This window comes from Meira miltonrushii, assembly GCF_003144205.1.
Source record: "Meira miltonrushii strain MCA 3882 unplaced genomic scaffold FA14scaffold_3, whole genome shotgun sequence".
In the NCBI taxonomy this organism is placed as follows: domain Eukaryota; kingdom Fungi; phylum Basidiomycota; class Exobasidiomycetes; order Exobasidiales; family Brachybasidiaceae; genus Meira; species Meira miltonrushii.
In genome coordinates, this window is record NW_020289945.1 from 491,884 (window position 1) to 506,244 (window position 14,361).

The window sequence follows — 14,361 nt, forward strand, 5'->3', positions numbered from 1 at the left end:
CACCTCTTCTCTCTTGCAATAACATCAATGTTCAAGCTGTCTATACTGCACAATGAAAATGTGTGCTAGAAGAAAGCTATACATGCTCTTCTTCTTTTCTCTATTGATGGTATCTGGTAGCACGCGTCAAACTGGACTTCTTGAAATCATTAATGATGACAAGGAAACGCCCTTCTTGAAGAGAACAGATGAGGAAGAGCATCACGCAGACCAGGTAGATTCAGCAAACAAGACGCCAATACCAAATACTGGCAAGAAAGCTCGAGTGAAAATGTCAAAAGAAGAGCAGAAAAAGAGAGCGAGTGAGAGATCAAGGGCTTATCACAAATCGTTGACTCGTAAAGGTCTCCAAGAGTGAGTAAAGATTTTTCTTAATTTATGATGACGCTTATTTGTAAATTGATACACATAGGGCTAAAAGGACTTTATCCGAAGAGGCAGTAAGTTATAGAATGGATCATAGAAGTCCGAGTATGATTCTGACTAACTTTACCTTCGTAGTACATGAAATTGGAAAACTCTGCAAAAAATCGCAGCCGAAAGCATTCGGAGGCTTGTAAAAGAAGCTATCAAAAGATGAAATTGCGCTTAGCTTCCGGAGAAGCAACAACTTCAGATCTTGAAAGAGTAAGAAAAGAAACCCAAAGACATACTGATGCAAAACAGAAATCCAGCAAAAGACGTTTAGAAGCCGTACAACAAAAGTCAACAGAAGCCATACGGATTCAAAGACTTCGAACGGATTTAGAAATTCGAAACACAAATAAAGCCGTATTCGCTCAATTGTCCCCACCCAGATCGTTCAAGGATTAAGGCTTTAAAGCGGCTAAAGATCCGCAAACGTAGTTTACACTCCCGTCCGTATTGACTGTATACCCACTTACACGAAACTCCTGCGTTTCACGGGGATTAGCTGCATTTGTCAGCGCAACACTGCTAAAAGTTGTAGAAGCAAATCAATTTCAGCTGGCAAAATTAATACCTGTCTCTAATTGCGGCATCCATTCACATTGGCCACAGCTAATAATGAAGTTGTGTGATGGGAGAAGATTGATTGTGATCTTTTCCTACCTTCCGGTGGTAGTGATTGCTAGTATCTATCGCACTGGGTCTCATGAGCACACGAAAGATGACATCAGCACAATTTTAGAGAGAAGAGCCTATGAGCAAGGCAGAGCTAATGCAGAAGGTCAGAGAATGGATCAATCAGATTTAGCTAACATTGCTCCAAAAGCGTGGCAAACTGGGAGAGGCGGACAAGTAAAGCTCTCAAGTGAAGAGAAAAAGGCAAAAAGGGCAGCAAATGCAAAAGCGTATCCAAAAATGTTGACAAATAAAGGACTTGAAGAGTAGGTAATATTGAGTTGGTGAATTCATTAATACTAACTGTTAAATCAATTCTCACAGGGCCAGGAAAACTTTATCTGCCGAAGAAGTAAGTATACCCGGGTAAAACAATCATGTAATTTAAGCATGCCTTAACAGATTCTTATCTAGTACGAAAAGCTAGAAAAGACTTCAAAAATTCGAAGGGAGAAACAATCACATGCAAGTTCAAGATATTATCATCGAATGAGAGTACGCTTGGATACTGGAAAGGCAACGGCTAAAGACGTAGAAATTTTGCAGAGACAGAAAGTTTACAATGATCAGAGAAACACCAGGGCAAGGCAGAAAACAGCTGAAAGACGTTCGGAAGTTGAAAAAGAAGAATTAAAGAGAGTAGCTAAAAGAATAAAGCTTCAGAAGGAAGAAGAGATTCAGGTAACAAACCGAGCCGTTCTTGCTCAACTATTTCCTCCTTCCAAAACTACTACAAAATTACAGAACACACGTAAAGAGAGCCCTAAAGCCTTGCGATGAAAGTTTCATTGCTGTGCTAGAGGATTCTATACGGAACACCCACCTATATGCCGGGGCTTTTTCTTTCTGTTTGATCTCATTCTGGTCTTCTTTCGGCTGCTTCGGTTCATATGCAGTTCAACCTGTGTAGGCCTAGACCTCAAGGGAATTTTACGCCCCTGCTGCTGTGAAATTTTCTCGGAAGCAGCAAAACCGTGATACAGCATTTCTAGATAGCTTAAAAGACCGAGCCCTACATCTAAAGCAGTCTTCCACGTCCATCCACTTTTCAAGCCTTCCATATTCATTCATTTTTCAGATACAATGCTTACATCAAGAACCTTGATCCTTGTTCTAATTCTATCGTTCCACTTTGATTTGCCAATCATATCTGGAAGAGATTTAGAAGGTACTCAGACCATTGATCTAATCAAAAGAGCATCTAGTGGTGATGAACAACAGCAAAGCGCACTTCATGCCGACCAAGAACTTAGCAAGGCAGAGAAGATCAAGGAGCGAAAAGAGAAACGAAGAAATAACAGAGCCAGACTGACTAAGAAAGGATTAGAAGAGTGAGTGGATTGCAGACCTATAGACCGAAAAGAGTTTCATCGCTAAACCTTTGTGATGGTCAAGGGCAAGCAAGACATTATCTCCCGAAGATGTGAGTACGTAAGCAGCTAAGAAAAAAGATGAGGTAAATGAAAACGTTCGTTCCACTGCGATAGTTTGCAAAGTTGAAAAAAGCTGCAGAAAGACGATCACAACTCCAGAACGGATACTATAGAACCTACCGAGAAAGGCGTAAGCAACGTTTTGCAACGGGAACACAAACTTTACAAGATGAAATACAAGTTGAAAAAGCCAGAGAAAGAGACAGAAATAGACAAAGAGCAGGAAAACTAATCACGAAACTTTCACTTGCACCACCAAAACCATTTGTACGAGAAATCGAAATTGAAAATGCTAACAGAGCCGCACTTGCACAATTGTCCGGGCCTTCTTGGCTGTCGAAAAAGCCTTCTGTTGACACCCAGCAACACAGCAAATCGTCTTTAAAAACATCTTGAATTACAGTCGGGGTTCCTCTTCAAATGCGTGGCAGTGCCATACGGAATGTACTGTCTGGCAATTCAGGTCTCAAGTCAACGATCTTTGCTTATACGTGATCTTCTTCCTTGTGTAAATTCACTGCCTGCGAATATGATAATTAATTGCGCATTATTAAATATTACATTGATTGTATTTGTAGCTTGTATTCCATACTCGTACTCTTCAAAGTCTTTGGACCGCAATGATACTACCTTAATATATTAGAGAGCCTTTGATCAAGACGACATGATACAAGATGCATCAGGATCAAAACAAGCTCCAGGTTCAGGTAGTGCGGGCGCATTCAAGCAAAGCAAGAAACGAAATTGGGATGTAAAAAGACCAATGACCGACGAGCAGAAGGAGTTTCACAAGCAAAGAGTCAAGGAGTATAAGCGTAATTTGTCGTTGAAAGGTCTCAAAGAGTGAGTTACTGCTTGTTATCTTGCTGTATAGAAAGTATACTGATGTTTTATGCTTATAGAGCCAAGAAACATGTACTCCTGAGGCGGAGAGTACGAAAGCAGAGAGTTGGTGCGAAGAGCTTTCAAAAGATGTAATCTGACAAATCTAACTTCCTTGCACAGTATGCAAAAATTAGAAAAATCCGCCGAAAGAAGGAGACTTCTAAACAGATGATACAAGATCGAGTACCTCAAGCGACAAAGTTGCAAATCAATTGATGGAGCCGGAAACACAGCTTTCTGACACAGCAAAACACAGCAAGACTAGCACTAAAGATGCCATGGGTGAACATACAGGGTGATTTTGGTATAGCCCGTAAAGTTCAGGAATTCGCGATGCAGACGGTGCTGTGAAAATTCGCTTGCATTAACAAAAGTTCGATCGATATAGCACTCTAAAAAACCTTAAAAGATGAGACCCTACATCTGAATTGATTTTTATCTTCGCTCAGTATCCAAGAAAAATGAGTGGGGTAAAATATTTCATTCTTGTGTCAATTTTTTCCGTGGCTTTTGGTTTGCCAACAAGACCGGCCCGAGATATAAAAGGCTCATATCTTATTGATCTGAACAAAGCAGTAGCCGATGATGATCATGGAGAAAGAGAAAATGCAACTCAAGCTAATTACTTTGGGTATTTGCAAGATGACCACAGATCAAACAAGATACGTGAGATCGAGGAAAAAAAAGAAAGAAGAAGAGAATTTGTTCGAATTTATAGAGCCAGTCAGACTAAGAAAGGATTGGAAGAGTAAGTGGATTTTGTTTATGTATAAAAACAAGTTAATTGACTTTTCTTAACGACCATAGGGCTAGAAAGACATTAGAACCTGAAGCTGTAGGTATACAAGTAGCTAGCTTCTCAGAATGGTAATGCTAACGGTAATGGTTCCATTCATAGTACGCAAAGGTCAAAAATGCTGCAGAAAGACGATCACGGCTCCAAAAGGGATACAGTAAATCCTATCGAAAAAGACGTAAACAAAGATTTGCAAAGGAAACAGACACTCTACAAGACGCACAATCATCTGGAAAATTCAAGGCTAGCAGCAAAGAAAGACAAAGAGCTAGACAAATCAAGAAACTTCCTCTCAGGCCACCGAAACGATCTGCACGGGAAATCGAGATTGAGAATGCTAATAAAGCCGCGCTTGGACAATTGTCTGGACCTTCTTGGCTTTTCAAAAAGCCTACTTCTGTAGCTGCTACCGGTAAGGAACAAAAATTTAAAGAGAATAGCAGACCATCTTTGTAAATATGAAAGATATCAGGGGCTACATCTTCCAATGTGGCAGTGTCATGTCAGAAATGCTATTAACTTCATCAACATTGCTAGTCCACTGCTTCGTCCAATTATGCTTCTCTCCTCTTTACACTACTCACATCTTGCAATACGATGATGAAGAGACCATCATTATGGTTTATTTTGTTGTTTCATGTCCTTAACATTCCACTCCCTTATTCAGTCAAGTGTTTGGACTGCATTGATAGTTCATTATTTTATAAGCGAGCCTTTGATCAGGTTCATATTATACAAGGTGTACCAGATGCACAACAAATATCGACGTCACTTACTTCAGCTGCAAGTACGCAACGCAAGAAGCGAAAACCGAGAACCGAAGAGCAGAAAGAGAAATACAGGCAAAAGTCTAAAGAATATAAGCGGTCGCAATCGTTTAAAGGTCTAAAAGAGTGAGTGATTGCTTACTGTATCGTATCTCCGGAAGGGAGGATATTGATTTTTATGAACGATAGGGCCAAGAAGCATATGACCCCTGAAGCCGTGAGTACGAAAGAGAGAAAGGGCAAAGGATATTTAATGAGTGTATTGAAAAATGCAATCCGCTTGCACAGTATGCAAAATTGGAAAAGTCCGCCGAAAGAAAGAGGTTTCTTCATAGAGGATACAGGAAGAAGTATCTTGAAAAACAAAAAGCACTGGGGGTCGACGCAAAACGAAAGCCTCTTTATAGGGCTACTGCAACTGATACTTTAAGTGAACCGCAACGATACGCAATCGAAAAAGCCAATCAAGCAGCTTTCGCTCAGCTAGGCTCACCTTCCCTGAAATCAAGAATCTACAATGATGTTGCATATTAATCAAACGACTCGCAAGCACAGCATTCCTATCCAGAAGAACATAGCATGACTTAACCTCAAAGAGGACTCAGTTGGATAGGCTGGATGACTGCATAGCTTCCAGTACGCTCTTTGTAATTACGTCCTGTAACTGTTCCATTACAATCCTGCCATCTTGTTCGTCTTACATACCTCGCGCTTTAATGTCCTACTCCTACTTTCACAGATATCTGCAAGAAAACCTGACACATGATACTGGCTTCGACGGTTGTACTTTTGTCCCTATTTCGCCTAGCATTGACAAATTCTGAATGGCAAAGCACGCTGATAGTTCGAGGCGATGATGCAAGACTAAGTAAGAGGGCCTTTGATCAAGATGATAACACCCAAAATGCATCAGAAGCGCAAAAAGCATCACAACCAACTAAAGTAACCGGAACAGCTCAACGGAAGAAACGAAAATGGGGTGTAATCACACCATTAACCGAAGAGCAGAAGCGAATTAACAAGCAAAAGGTCAGAGAATATAAGCGTAAATTGTCATTTAAAGGTCTAAAAGAGTGAGTGATTGCTTATTGTCGCTTTCAAGAGAGAGAGGCTAAAGTTGTATATGCCTACAGTGCTAGAAAACAGATGACTCCTGAGGCTGTAAGTATGAAGAAGAATAATGAGTAGAAGATGCTTGGGCTGAAAAATCCAAATTGCCTGCACAGTACGCAAAATTAGAGGAATCCGCCAACAGAAGGAGGCTTCTTCAAAAAGGCTACAAGGCGAAATTTCTCGAACGACAAGAAGAAAGGTGGTACGGGAAGGAAAAAAGTGTTTCCCCAGCCACTAAACAATTAACCGTTTCCCCGACCACTGTCACTCCGGAGAGGAAAGCTTTGCAACGATTAGCTATCGAACGTGCAAATAAAGCAGCCTTTTCTCAGCTAGGGTCGTCTTCTTTCAGGTCAAGAATTCACAGTGCTGATGCAAATAAATCTAACAACCCGAAAATTCAAGACTCAAGTTCAGAGAAACACAGCAAACCGGTTCCGTAAATGTTGTCTTGACTTCCATCAAACGGCGATTGCACAGCTTTGACTTTGTTTATAATTTGTTAATTTGCCATACATTTGAATTTCACAGCCTGTCGCTTTGTCTTCCTTGCAGAGACTATCGATTTGTATCTTCCTTAGTGCTTTTACATTAACTCTGAAAAAAGATATGCGGGGACCAAGTACCATGTTAGTTTCTGTGATCGTACTTTCAATTCTATTATCTTTAGTATCGGCACAGCCTCACTGGCAAACCAAGCTGAAGACTCGAGATGACAGGATGGTATTGGTCAAGAGGGCATTCGAGCATGATGACAAGCTAACAGGACAAGCCAGCAAAGACCAAACTCGCTCGTCGAGCAGCTCTGGACAAGGTGCATATAGCCGCACACCGATTGGAACAAAAAGAAAGCAAGATGATGAACCAAAACAGGGCGATCATTCGACGAAAAAGACGAAATTTCCGAGCTTTTCCAGAAAAACCTTGGAAGAGTAAGTATTTTGGTTGAAATTTGGGATTCTAGAAGGTAGGCTGATTTAGATTTGATCCTTGAAAGAGCCAAAGGCAGATTATCACCCAAATCGGTGAGTAGAAATGTTTTAGAAGCTAAACTCACTTTATACTCACACAAATTGTCTCTTCGGAAAGTATGCAAAGCTGGAATTGATGGCCGAAAAACGCAGAGAAAGACAAAAAATACAAGCACGATTAATACGAGCAGAACGTAAATGGCGTTTAGCCACAGGAAGAGGAACAGATCAAGATGTACGCACAATGGATATTTTGCAGAAGCATAGAAGGAAAGCAAAAGCTATACGAACGGAAATTCGTTCGAAAAAGAAGGAGGAAAAGCAAGCTGCTGAAAAAGCAATTTACCTACGCAAACAAGAAAAAGATGTTGAACAAACAAACCAAGCGGCACTTTTGCAGATTACGACTGCTTTCGAGCCACATAAACAATCGAATAAGGAAACGCAAAAGCACAGCAAAGATGTAAAACCATAAATTGTTTGCACTGCCTTTGACACTCATCGGCGGCTATGACGAATTTATACAAAACTAACACAAACACATGTACACAAAATTGTTTTTATAGAGCCCTGAATACTCCTCAGACATTCTTTCTCATCCCATATGTGTCTTAGCTAACATGCAGACGATATTGTTTCTATTCATTTTGTTATTTTCACAGGCACACTGTTTGCCTGCAAAAACACCGTCAAAGGAATCTAAAGCATCTTCAAAAGCTTTGTCAAATGTTGAACAATCATCCACCGCCACTACTCAGCCGAAAGGCAGAACATTTGGAAAAGCAAGTCGTAGTAAAAGTTATCAGCGTTATCGGGAGCAATTCAGTAAAGAATCAATCGAAAAGTATGTCTTTAAGAAATAAGTCTTGCAGTGTTCTCTCTGGCTAAACCTTTTTTCTAATCACAGAAAATCAAAAGAGTTGCAAGGAAAAGAATTGAGTGATTTTCTTGCAAGGGCGGAGCATTTTCGTAAAAGAAAGAGCGCAGAGTCTATAAAAAGCAAGAAGAAAGCTCAAATGAGAAAAACAGATGCAAAGCTAGCAAAAAGTATAGAAGCTGAGAAAGCTGCAAAAGAGAAGAAAGAACAACTTGCTGCTGCGAACAAAGCCGCTTTCAGCCAGATATAACGGAATCTGTAGAGTATATATCATCAAAAGTGACTCACATTAATATTCTGTTCCACTTTAATCGGCATTCATTGGCGTTAGTAGTGGCAGCAATCCTTACCGTCAACGCCTTCACACTACAATTTCCCGAACGGATATTCGACCGATTCTCCGTATTTGTTCCTACAGTGTGCATTAGCTTTATTCTCTGCTTTTACGCGCCGGCGCCTTTTTACTGTTTTTAATCCCAAAAAAAAAGTGTTACTTCCAAAATGAAAGTTTAGATGCTTATCTTCTTGCATCTCTTCTCTTTATACCATCATTCAAACAAGATGGACTGGGAACGAAAAGGAAGACCAAAAGCTTCGGCAGCGGCTGCTCATCAATTACGAGCAGCTGAACGTGATGAATCGCCTTCACCACAAATCACTTCTCCTCCTCTAAGTGATAGTGGGCGGATAACGCCCTTCTTACAAACTCCGCCAATTTCAAGAAGTGCACAATCATACTATAGTGAACTTGATGAGAAAAGAATGCACGAGGTAAGTTCAAGTCCGAATTCAGTGAGGCATAATTCGGAACGTTTGTGCTAACCAATAATCTTTTCTCATTTGTAGGCTGATTCATTAATCTGGGCTCAACAAAGAGGAGAGGTTGCCAGCCTTTCTTCACCTACAAAACCCAATGGTATCTCTCAATCATCACCCCTTTCTTCACTAGACTCTCAACCTACCCATCCTGACATAGAAGCCGAGATGAGAAGAAACATCCAACGAAAACAATCACATTTTGTCGAAGCAAGTAGCAGCGAAGAGACATCCTACGACACAGCCGTTCAAAGTCATCACAATGCCAAAGGCTTATCATTTGCTTCCTCCCCTGCTGATGCGGCGGCTGCTGTTGCAAAGATGGGAGCAGCTTCCATGACGCCTGCAAATGATTCAATTATGGCCTCTCTTCTTCCTACTTCACAAAACGTTGGGGAAGAATTGACTGCTGAAATGAAGAAGCTTTATTCGGATTTGCAAAAATGTCTGGAGTTACGTGAGAAATACATGGACATCAGTTTACAAGGCAAATGGCAGGACAACCCCAAAAATTGGGATGCTGAATATTGTCACACATGGGCAAGAGAGAACGGCAAACGCAAACCTGACATCACCGATAAATCCAAAATTAAAGTAGACGGAAGTGCTTTAGAGGACGATCAAAAGACTCCAAAGCCTTGGCGTGTCTATCCTGCTCCTCCTAGACCACATTGGGAGAAATTTGAACCTGCTCCCGCTAGCAGCTTTGTCATTCGACCTACAAGCGTGAACCCTTTGCCTCCTGCTATTCCATCTGCCAGCCCTGCAAATGCAAATGAAGCACAAGCTTTACTAGAGGCCACGGGTAGTCAGCCAGGTGTCTTTAACATGCAACATGTTCGTATTCCTGACCAACATACGGTCAACGGCAACAAGGCATTCTGGAAGATGGATGATTCCGGTGTGATTCAGGTGTTTGCGTCCGAAGAAGAGGCTCAAAAGCCGATGTTCAAGATTCCAACCATTGCAGAATATTTCAAAGACTTGGACTATTTGCTCTCCGTGATTTCCGATGGACCAACGAAGTCATATGCGTGGCGACGATTGAAATATCTAGATGGAAAGTGGAATCTGTACATTCTCCTGAATGAATATCAAGAATTGGCCGATATGAAACGAGTTCCACATCGTGACTTCTACAATGTTCGTAAGGTCGATACGCACATTCACCACAGCGCCTCAATGAACCAAAAGCATCTTTTGCGTTTCATCAAAGCAAAGATCAAACGATACCCTGACGATGTTGTGATTTATCGTGACGGCAAACATTTGACGCTTCAACAAGTATTTGAATCACTCAATTTGACTGCTTATGATCTCTCGATTGACACATTAGACATGCACGCCCATCAAGATTCTTTCCATCGGTTTGACAAATTCAATTTGAAATACAATCCAATCGGAGAATCAAGATTGCGTGAAATCTTCCTGAAGACAGACAACCATATCAAAGGTCGCTACTTGGCTGAGATCACACGTGAATTGATGAACGACTTGGAACAAAGCAAATATCAATTTGCCGAATATCGTATCAGTATCTACGGCCGTAACAAAGAAGAATGGGACAAATTGGCTGCTTGGGTGGTTGACAACAACCTGTTCAGTAACAATGTCCGTTGGTTGATTCAAGTTCCGCGCCTATACGATGTGTACAAGGCGAACGGCACATTGGAAAGTTTCCAACAATTGCTCGAAAATGTATTTGTTCCTCTCTTTGAAGTAACGCAAAATCCTCAAAGTCACCCAAAACTGCACATCTTCCTTCAACGTGTCATTGGTTTTGACATGGTAGATGATGAGAGCAAACCGGAAAGAAGAATTCATCGTAAATTCCCCGTTCCTCGCCTTTGGACGGTAAACGAAAGTCCTCCGTACAATTATTGGATCTACTACATGTATGCCAATATTTCAAGTGTCAATCGTTGGAGACAAATGCGTGGTTTCAACACTTTTGTCTTTCGCCCTCACGCCGGAGAAGCAGGTGATACGGATCATATGGCATCTTGTTTCTTGGCAGCACAATCAATCTCTCACGGTATCCTGCTGCGCAAAGTGCCGGTATTGCAATACCTCTACTATCTCAAACAAGTGGGCATGGCAATGTCACCTTTGAGTAATAACGCATTATTCTTATCATACGATCGCAATCCTTTCCCGGCCTTTTTGCGCGTGGGAATGAACGTGAGCATCAGTACGGATGATCCTCTCCAATTCCACTTGTCCAAAGAACCTTTGTTGGAAGAATACAGTGTCGCAACACAAATTTACAAACTTCGTCCAAGCGATATGTGTGAATTGGCAAGGAACAGTGTTTTGCAGTCTGGTTTCGAAACAGAACTATGTCGTCATTGGTTAGGTCCAAAGTATTATCTACGTGGACCGGATGGTAACGTTGTTGCTAAATCAAACGTGCCCGATATTCGTCTACGATTCCGTCAAGAGACATTGAAGGAAGAGTTGGATTTGATTTGGAAGCACAAAGGGTCTGCCCAATAATGTTCCTATCACAGAGAAATATCGCGCAAGTTGTTCATACGTAAAATAGATTAGACTTTGTTGTATAAATAGTACAAATAATGGTACATGATTGTACAAAATAATTTTATGCGAAGCTTGCCCAATCGATGGCAGACCCTGAACCACCGTTGGCTACTTTCGATACTCCCTTTGAGTTGAGGTCATACAAATGACGCATCGTTGGTCGACCGTGGGGACAATTCCACGGTTGATCCAACGTGCTCAAATGTCTGATCACAGTCTCCATCTTGCTGGTTTTGAGGGCCGATCCGATCATGATTGATGATCTGCAGGCCCTTGAAGCGAGCACATTTCTCCATTTACTGCATCGGGTAGACAAAGCACGTTGAGAATTAGGTTGTTCATCTGCCAACTTATGCAAAACTTCTTCCAAATCTTCAACGCCAAAAGTGATACGTTGAGATATAGGTAAAGCAACCAAACGAATCCTTGATCCAGGCAGCGCTTCTTCATCAATCTCAATCTGGAAGCCGTGTGCATATAATGCTTCTTTATGGTCAACTGCCGTCAATTCGTCCGAAGGTGAAAGTTGAAGCGTTCTTGGGACGATTAATCTTTGGGTTTGTAATTTTGTCGTGTTTGTTAATCTCTCAAAATTATACTTCTCATCCGCTGCATGTTGATCAATAATCATCAAATCATCTTCTTGGCCGTCACGTTTCTTTCTTCGGGCAATAATGAAGCCTAAGTTGAATTGACCCAAAACTTCCATCTTCACAAAATCAGTTTTCTCAATGAAACGAGACAAGATCGAATCAACCGTTGCAGGATCGCTTTGTTCGATGGCCGCATCCTTCAGTGCAGTAGATTCGAAGTGGGCATCTACTTGGTGATGTGATGATGATGAAAGCGGTTTTAAAGTTGCAAGCGAATCGGCAATTTTATCCAAATCGAAAGAAATGTGTATGACTCCTTTATCATCCATTCGACCGCTTGCTTGTTTTCCAGTGGAAGAATTTTGACTTTCCTCAAGATCTGTAGGATCGCTATCGTGTTCAGATATCTCATTCCCTTCGACCTGGTCATCAAGGTCACCATTCATGTCTCTGTGATCGACTGACTGCGCTGCTGGGCCATCGGATTGGATATTATCAACGTATTGCGTTTCAACGAGCCGAGCCTCGGCACTCGATGGGATAGAAAGACTTACATCTTTCCCGTCTTCCTCGCTTTCCACTTGCTCTTCTTCTTCCGATGTATCAATGTCATTTGGAGGATGCTCGCGATGCTTCTTCGAGGGAGGAATGATTATCTCTTCCTTTTCTCCGTTTTCGCTATCTTGCACATCGCCTTCAATCGAAGGCTGAACTTCAGCACCCTGATCAGAAATATCATCACATTCCATTGGAGTTTCCTCTTCTTCTTCCGGAGACAGATCCTCATCCTCTAATTGATCTGCAGGACCACTTTGTGGTGCTGCGAATGAACGAATATCAGATTTGAAATTGAGCAAAGTCTGTCTAGGCGGCTGGGTTCTGGATTGTGTCGACCTCTGGATTGGCGTGAGTATTGATTTTGGTAAGCCAGCAGATGAACGTTTGGTCGGCGATGAGGTAGAATGCACATTTCTGCCTGAAGAACGTGAGGAGTTACTATTCACATTAGCGCTCCTTGTAGACATTTCAACATCAGTGGACTGTATGCTAGAGGAAGGTGGAAGCTCATCCACTGCATCACCATTCCTTCGCGCTCGCTTTGGTATGATCATTGAATCATCCACAATCCCTTCCACAGGATTACTTGAAGAAGAGCTACGTCTTCGCCTCCCGTTTGCAAATGCAGCAACATTAACCGTTGACCATGTAGCGCTCTCGCTTGGCTCATCGGAATCGTGACGGTCTTTCTCTCTTGTTCTAGGCGGCACTTCGGTATTTGGACTTTGGCTTGTATGATCGTTCACACGCATTACTGATTGATACGGATTGAAAGCCTCCTCGAGCTCAACTTTTAGACATTCGAGAATTTCGGCTTCTCTATGCAAGAATAATGTTCGTTTATCAGGGCTGACATTGACATCATATTGATCACCTTGTACTATGAAATTTGCGATGACCATAGGATATTGCTGAATATTAAATTGCCGATATACTTCATTGAATGCACGAACAATCTTTGGCGAATCCCATGGACGGCCGTTCACATACAAAAAGCAACGATCCGATGATGTTCTTCCACAACCTATACTTGGTCGAGATACCAGACCACATACGCGCAGCAGAGGTTGCTCTGATCCATACCCTTCTATTTCATCTTCGTCCTCGTCGTATACCAATTGCCTCCTAGATGAAATTGCGGATCGTCTCTGTATGGAAGAGAGCGACAATTGAAGATCCAACGGCACCAAATCCGGAGCGGCTTTTGGCCCGAACACAGCAGTAACATTTGCTGAAAGGTGAGTAGTAGGTGAAGATGCCGGTATAGTCATGATTGTATTCTTCTTGCCCTTCACCGTATTGCTAACAATCCAGCGAACGCCAGAGGAAATGATAGCATATGCCTGTAATAAGCCTTGAGCTTTAGCAAATTCACGCTTGACATTTTTGACCAGCTCCTTCCTTCTGACTGGTAGGGTATAAAAGAGGTCGGAGACGCTCACTGTGGTACCACGTTTACGTGCTACCTTTCTATCGCGCGATTGAATCGTTCCATCTCTGTTCATTTCCAGTATTGTGCCGACAGGATCTTCTGATTGAGTAGCTGTTACGAATTGCACTTTTGCCAGCTCACACAATGAGCTCAATGCTTCTCCGCGAAATCCAAATGTTGTGACACGTATCAAATCAGCGAAATCTTGCAGTTTGGAAGTATGATGTTTCAATGCCAGCGAATTATAATTTGATGACTCAATGCCCGACCCATTATCTGCCACTTCGATCAAATCTGCTCCGTACTCCTTGAATCGAACTTCAATCGCTGTTGCACCTGCGTCCAGTGCATTTTCAATCAATTCCTTAACGGCAGATTGGATGTCCAATACAACTTGTCCACTTGTGATCCTATGAACATCCCCTCTCTTGATCGCCTGGATGGATGATCGTGGTGAAGATGGATGGGCAGCGCCTCCACCTGCTTCTTCCATCAT

General features: G+C 41.9%; 4 protein-coding genes across 4 annotated transcripts; 3 read left to right on the top strand and 1 right to left on the bottom strand.

Annotated features, from left to right (window-relative positions):
* Nucleotides 1–106: 106 nt before the first annotated feature.
* FA14DRAFT_179990 (uncharacterized protein) lies at nucleotides 107–813 on the top strand (the record flags this gene model as incomplete). Its single annotated transcript, XM_025500974.1, has 3 exons — nucleotides 107–354; nucleotides 413–440; nucleotides 502–813. The coding sequence occupies 3 exons, from the start codon at nucleotides 107–109 to the stop codon at nucleotides 811–813; spliced, it is 588 nt and encodes a 195-aa protein (XP_025353638.1).
* Nucleotides 814–1,026: 213 nt separating this feature from the next.
* FA14DRAFT_179991 (uncharacterized protein) lies at nucleotides 1,027–8,175 on the top strand (the record flags this gene model as incomplete). Its single annotated transcript, XM_025500975.1, has 22 exons — nucleotides 1,027–1,349; nucleotides 1,408–1,435; nucleotides 1,498–1,834; nucleotides 2,162–2,414; nucleotides 2,479–2,506; nucleotides 2,571–2,833; nucleotides 3,162–3,359; nucleotides 3,419–3,468; nucleotides 3,975–4,149; nucleotides 4,209–4,236; nucleotides 4,300–4,609; nucleotides 4,979–5,090; nucleotides 5,154–5,181; nucleotides 5,253–5,394; nucleotides 5,773–6,037; nucleotides 6,098–6,125; nucleotides 6,191–6,516; nucleotides 6,797–7,009; nucleotides 7,075–7,102; nucleotides 7,167–7,511; nucleotides 7,711–7,892; nucleotides 7,956–8,175. The coding sequence occupies 22 exons, from the start codon at nucleotides 1,027–1,029 to the stop codon at nucleotides 8,173–8,175; spliced, it is 3,882 nt and encodes a 1,293-aa protein (XP_025353639.1).
* Nucleotides 8,176–8,307: 132 nt separating this feature from the next.
* On the top strand, nucleotides 8,308–11,290 carry FA14DRAFT_61162 (AMP deaminase). The gene is made up of 2 exons (XM_025502561.1): nucleotides 8,308–8,696; nucleotides 8,772–11,290. The coding sequence occupies exons 1-2, from the start codon at nucleotides 8,439–8,441 to the stop codon at nucleotides 11,235–11,237; spliced, it is 2,724 nt and encodes a 907-aa protein (XP_025353640.1). The 5' UTR covers nucleotides 8,308–8,438; the 3' UTR covers nucleotides 11,238–11,290.
* Nucleotides 11,291–11,343: 53 nt separating this feature from the next.
* On the bottom strand, nucleotides 11,344–14,358 carry FA14DRAFT_168144 (uncharacterized protein; the record flags this gene model as incomplete). Its single annotated transcript, XM_025500130.1, has 2 exons — nucleotides 11,344–12,072; nucleotides 13,549–14,358. 2 exons carry the CDS (start codon nucleotides 14,356–14,358, stop codon nucleotides 11,344–11,346), a joined length of 1,539 nt encoding a protein of 512 aa, XP_025353641.1.
* Nucleotides 14,359–14,361: the final 3 nt, after the last annotated feature.

Coding starts and splice junctions, on each gene's coding strand:
- FA14DRAFT_61162 (XM_025502561.1), top strand. CDS start 8,439: ATGCTTATCTTCTTGCATCTCTTCTCTTTATACCATCATTCAAACAAG. Junction 8,697..8,771: donor ATGAGAAAAGAATGCACGAG/GTAAGTTCAAGT, acceptor TCTCATTTGTAG/GCTGATTCATTAATCTGGGC.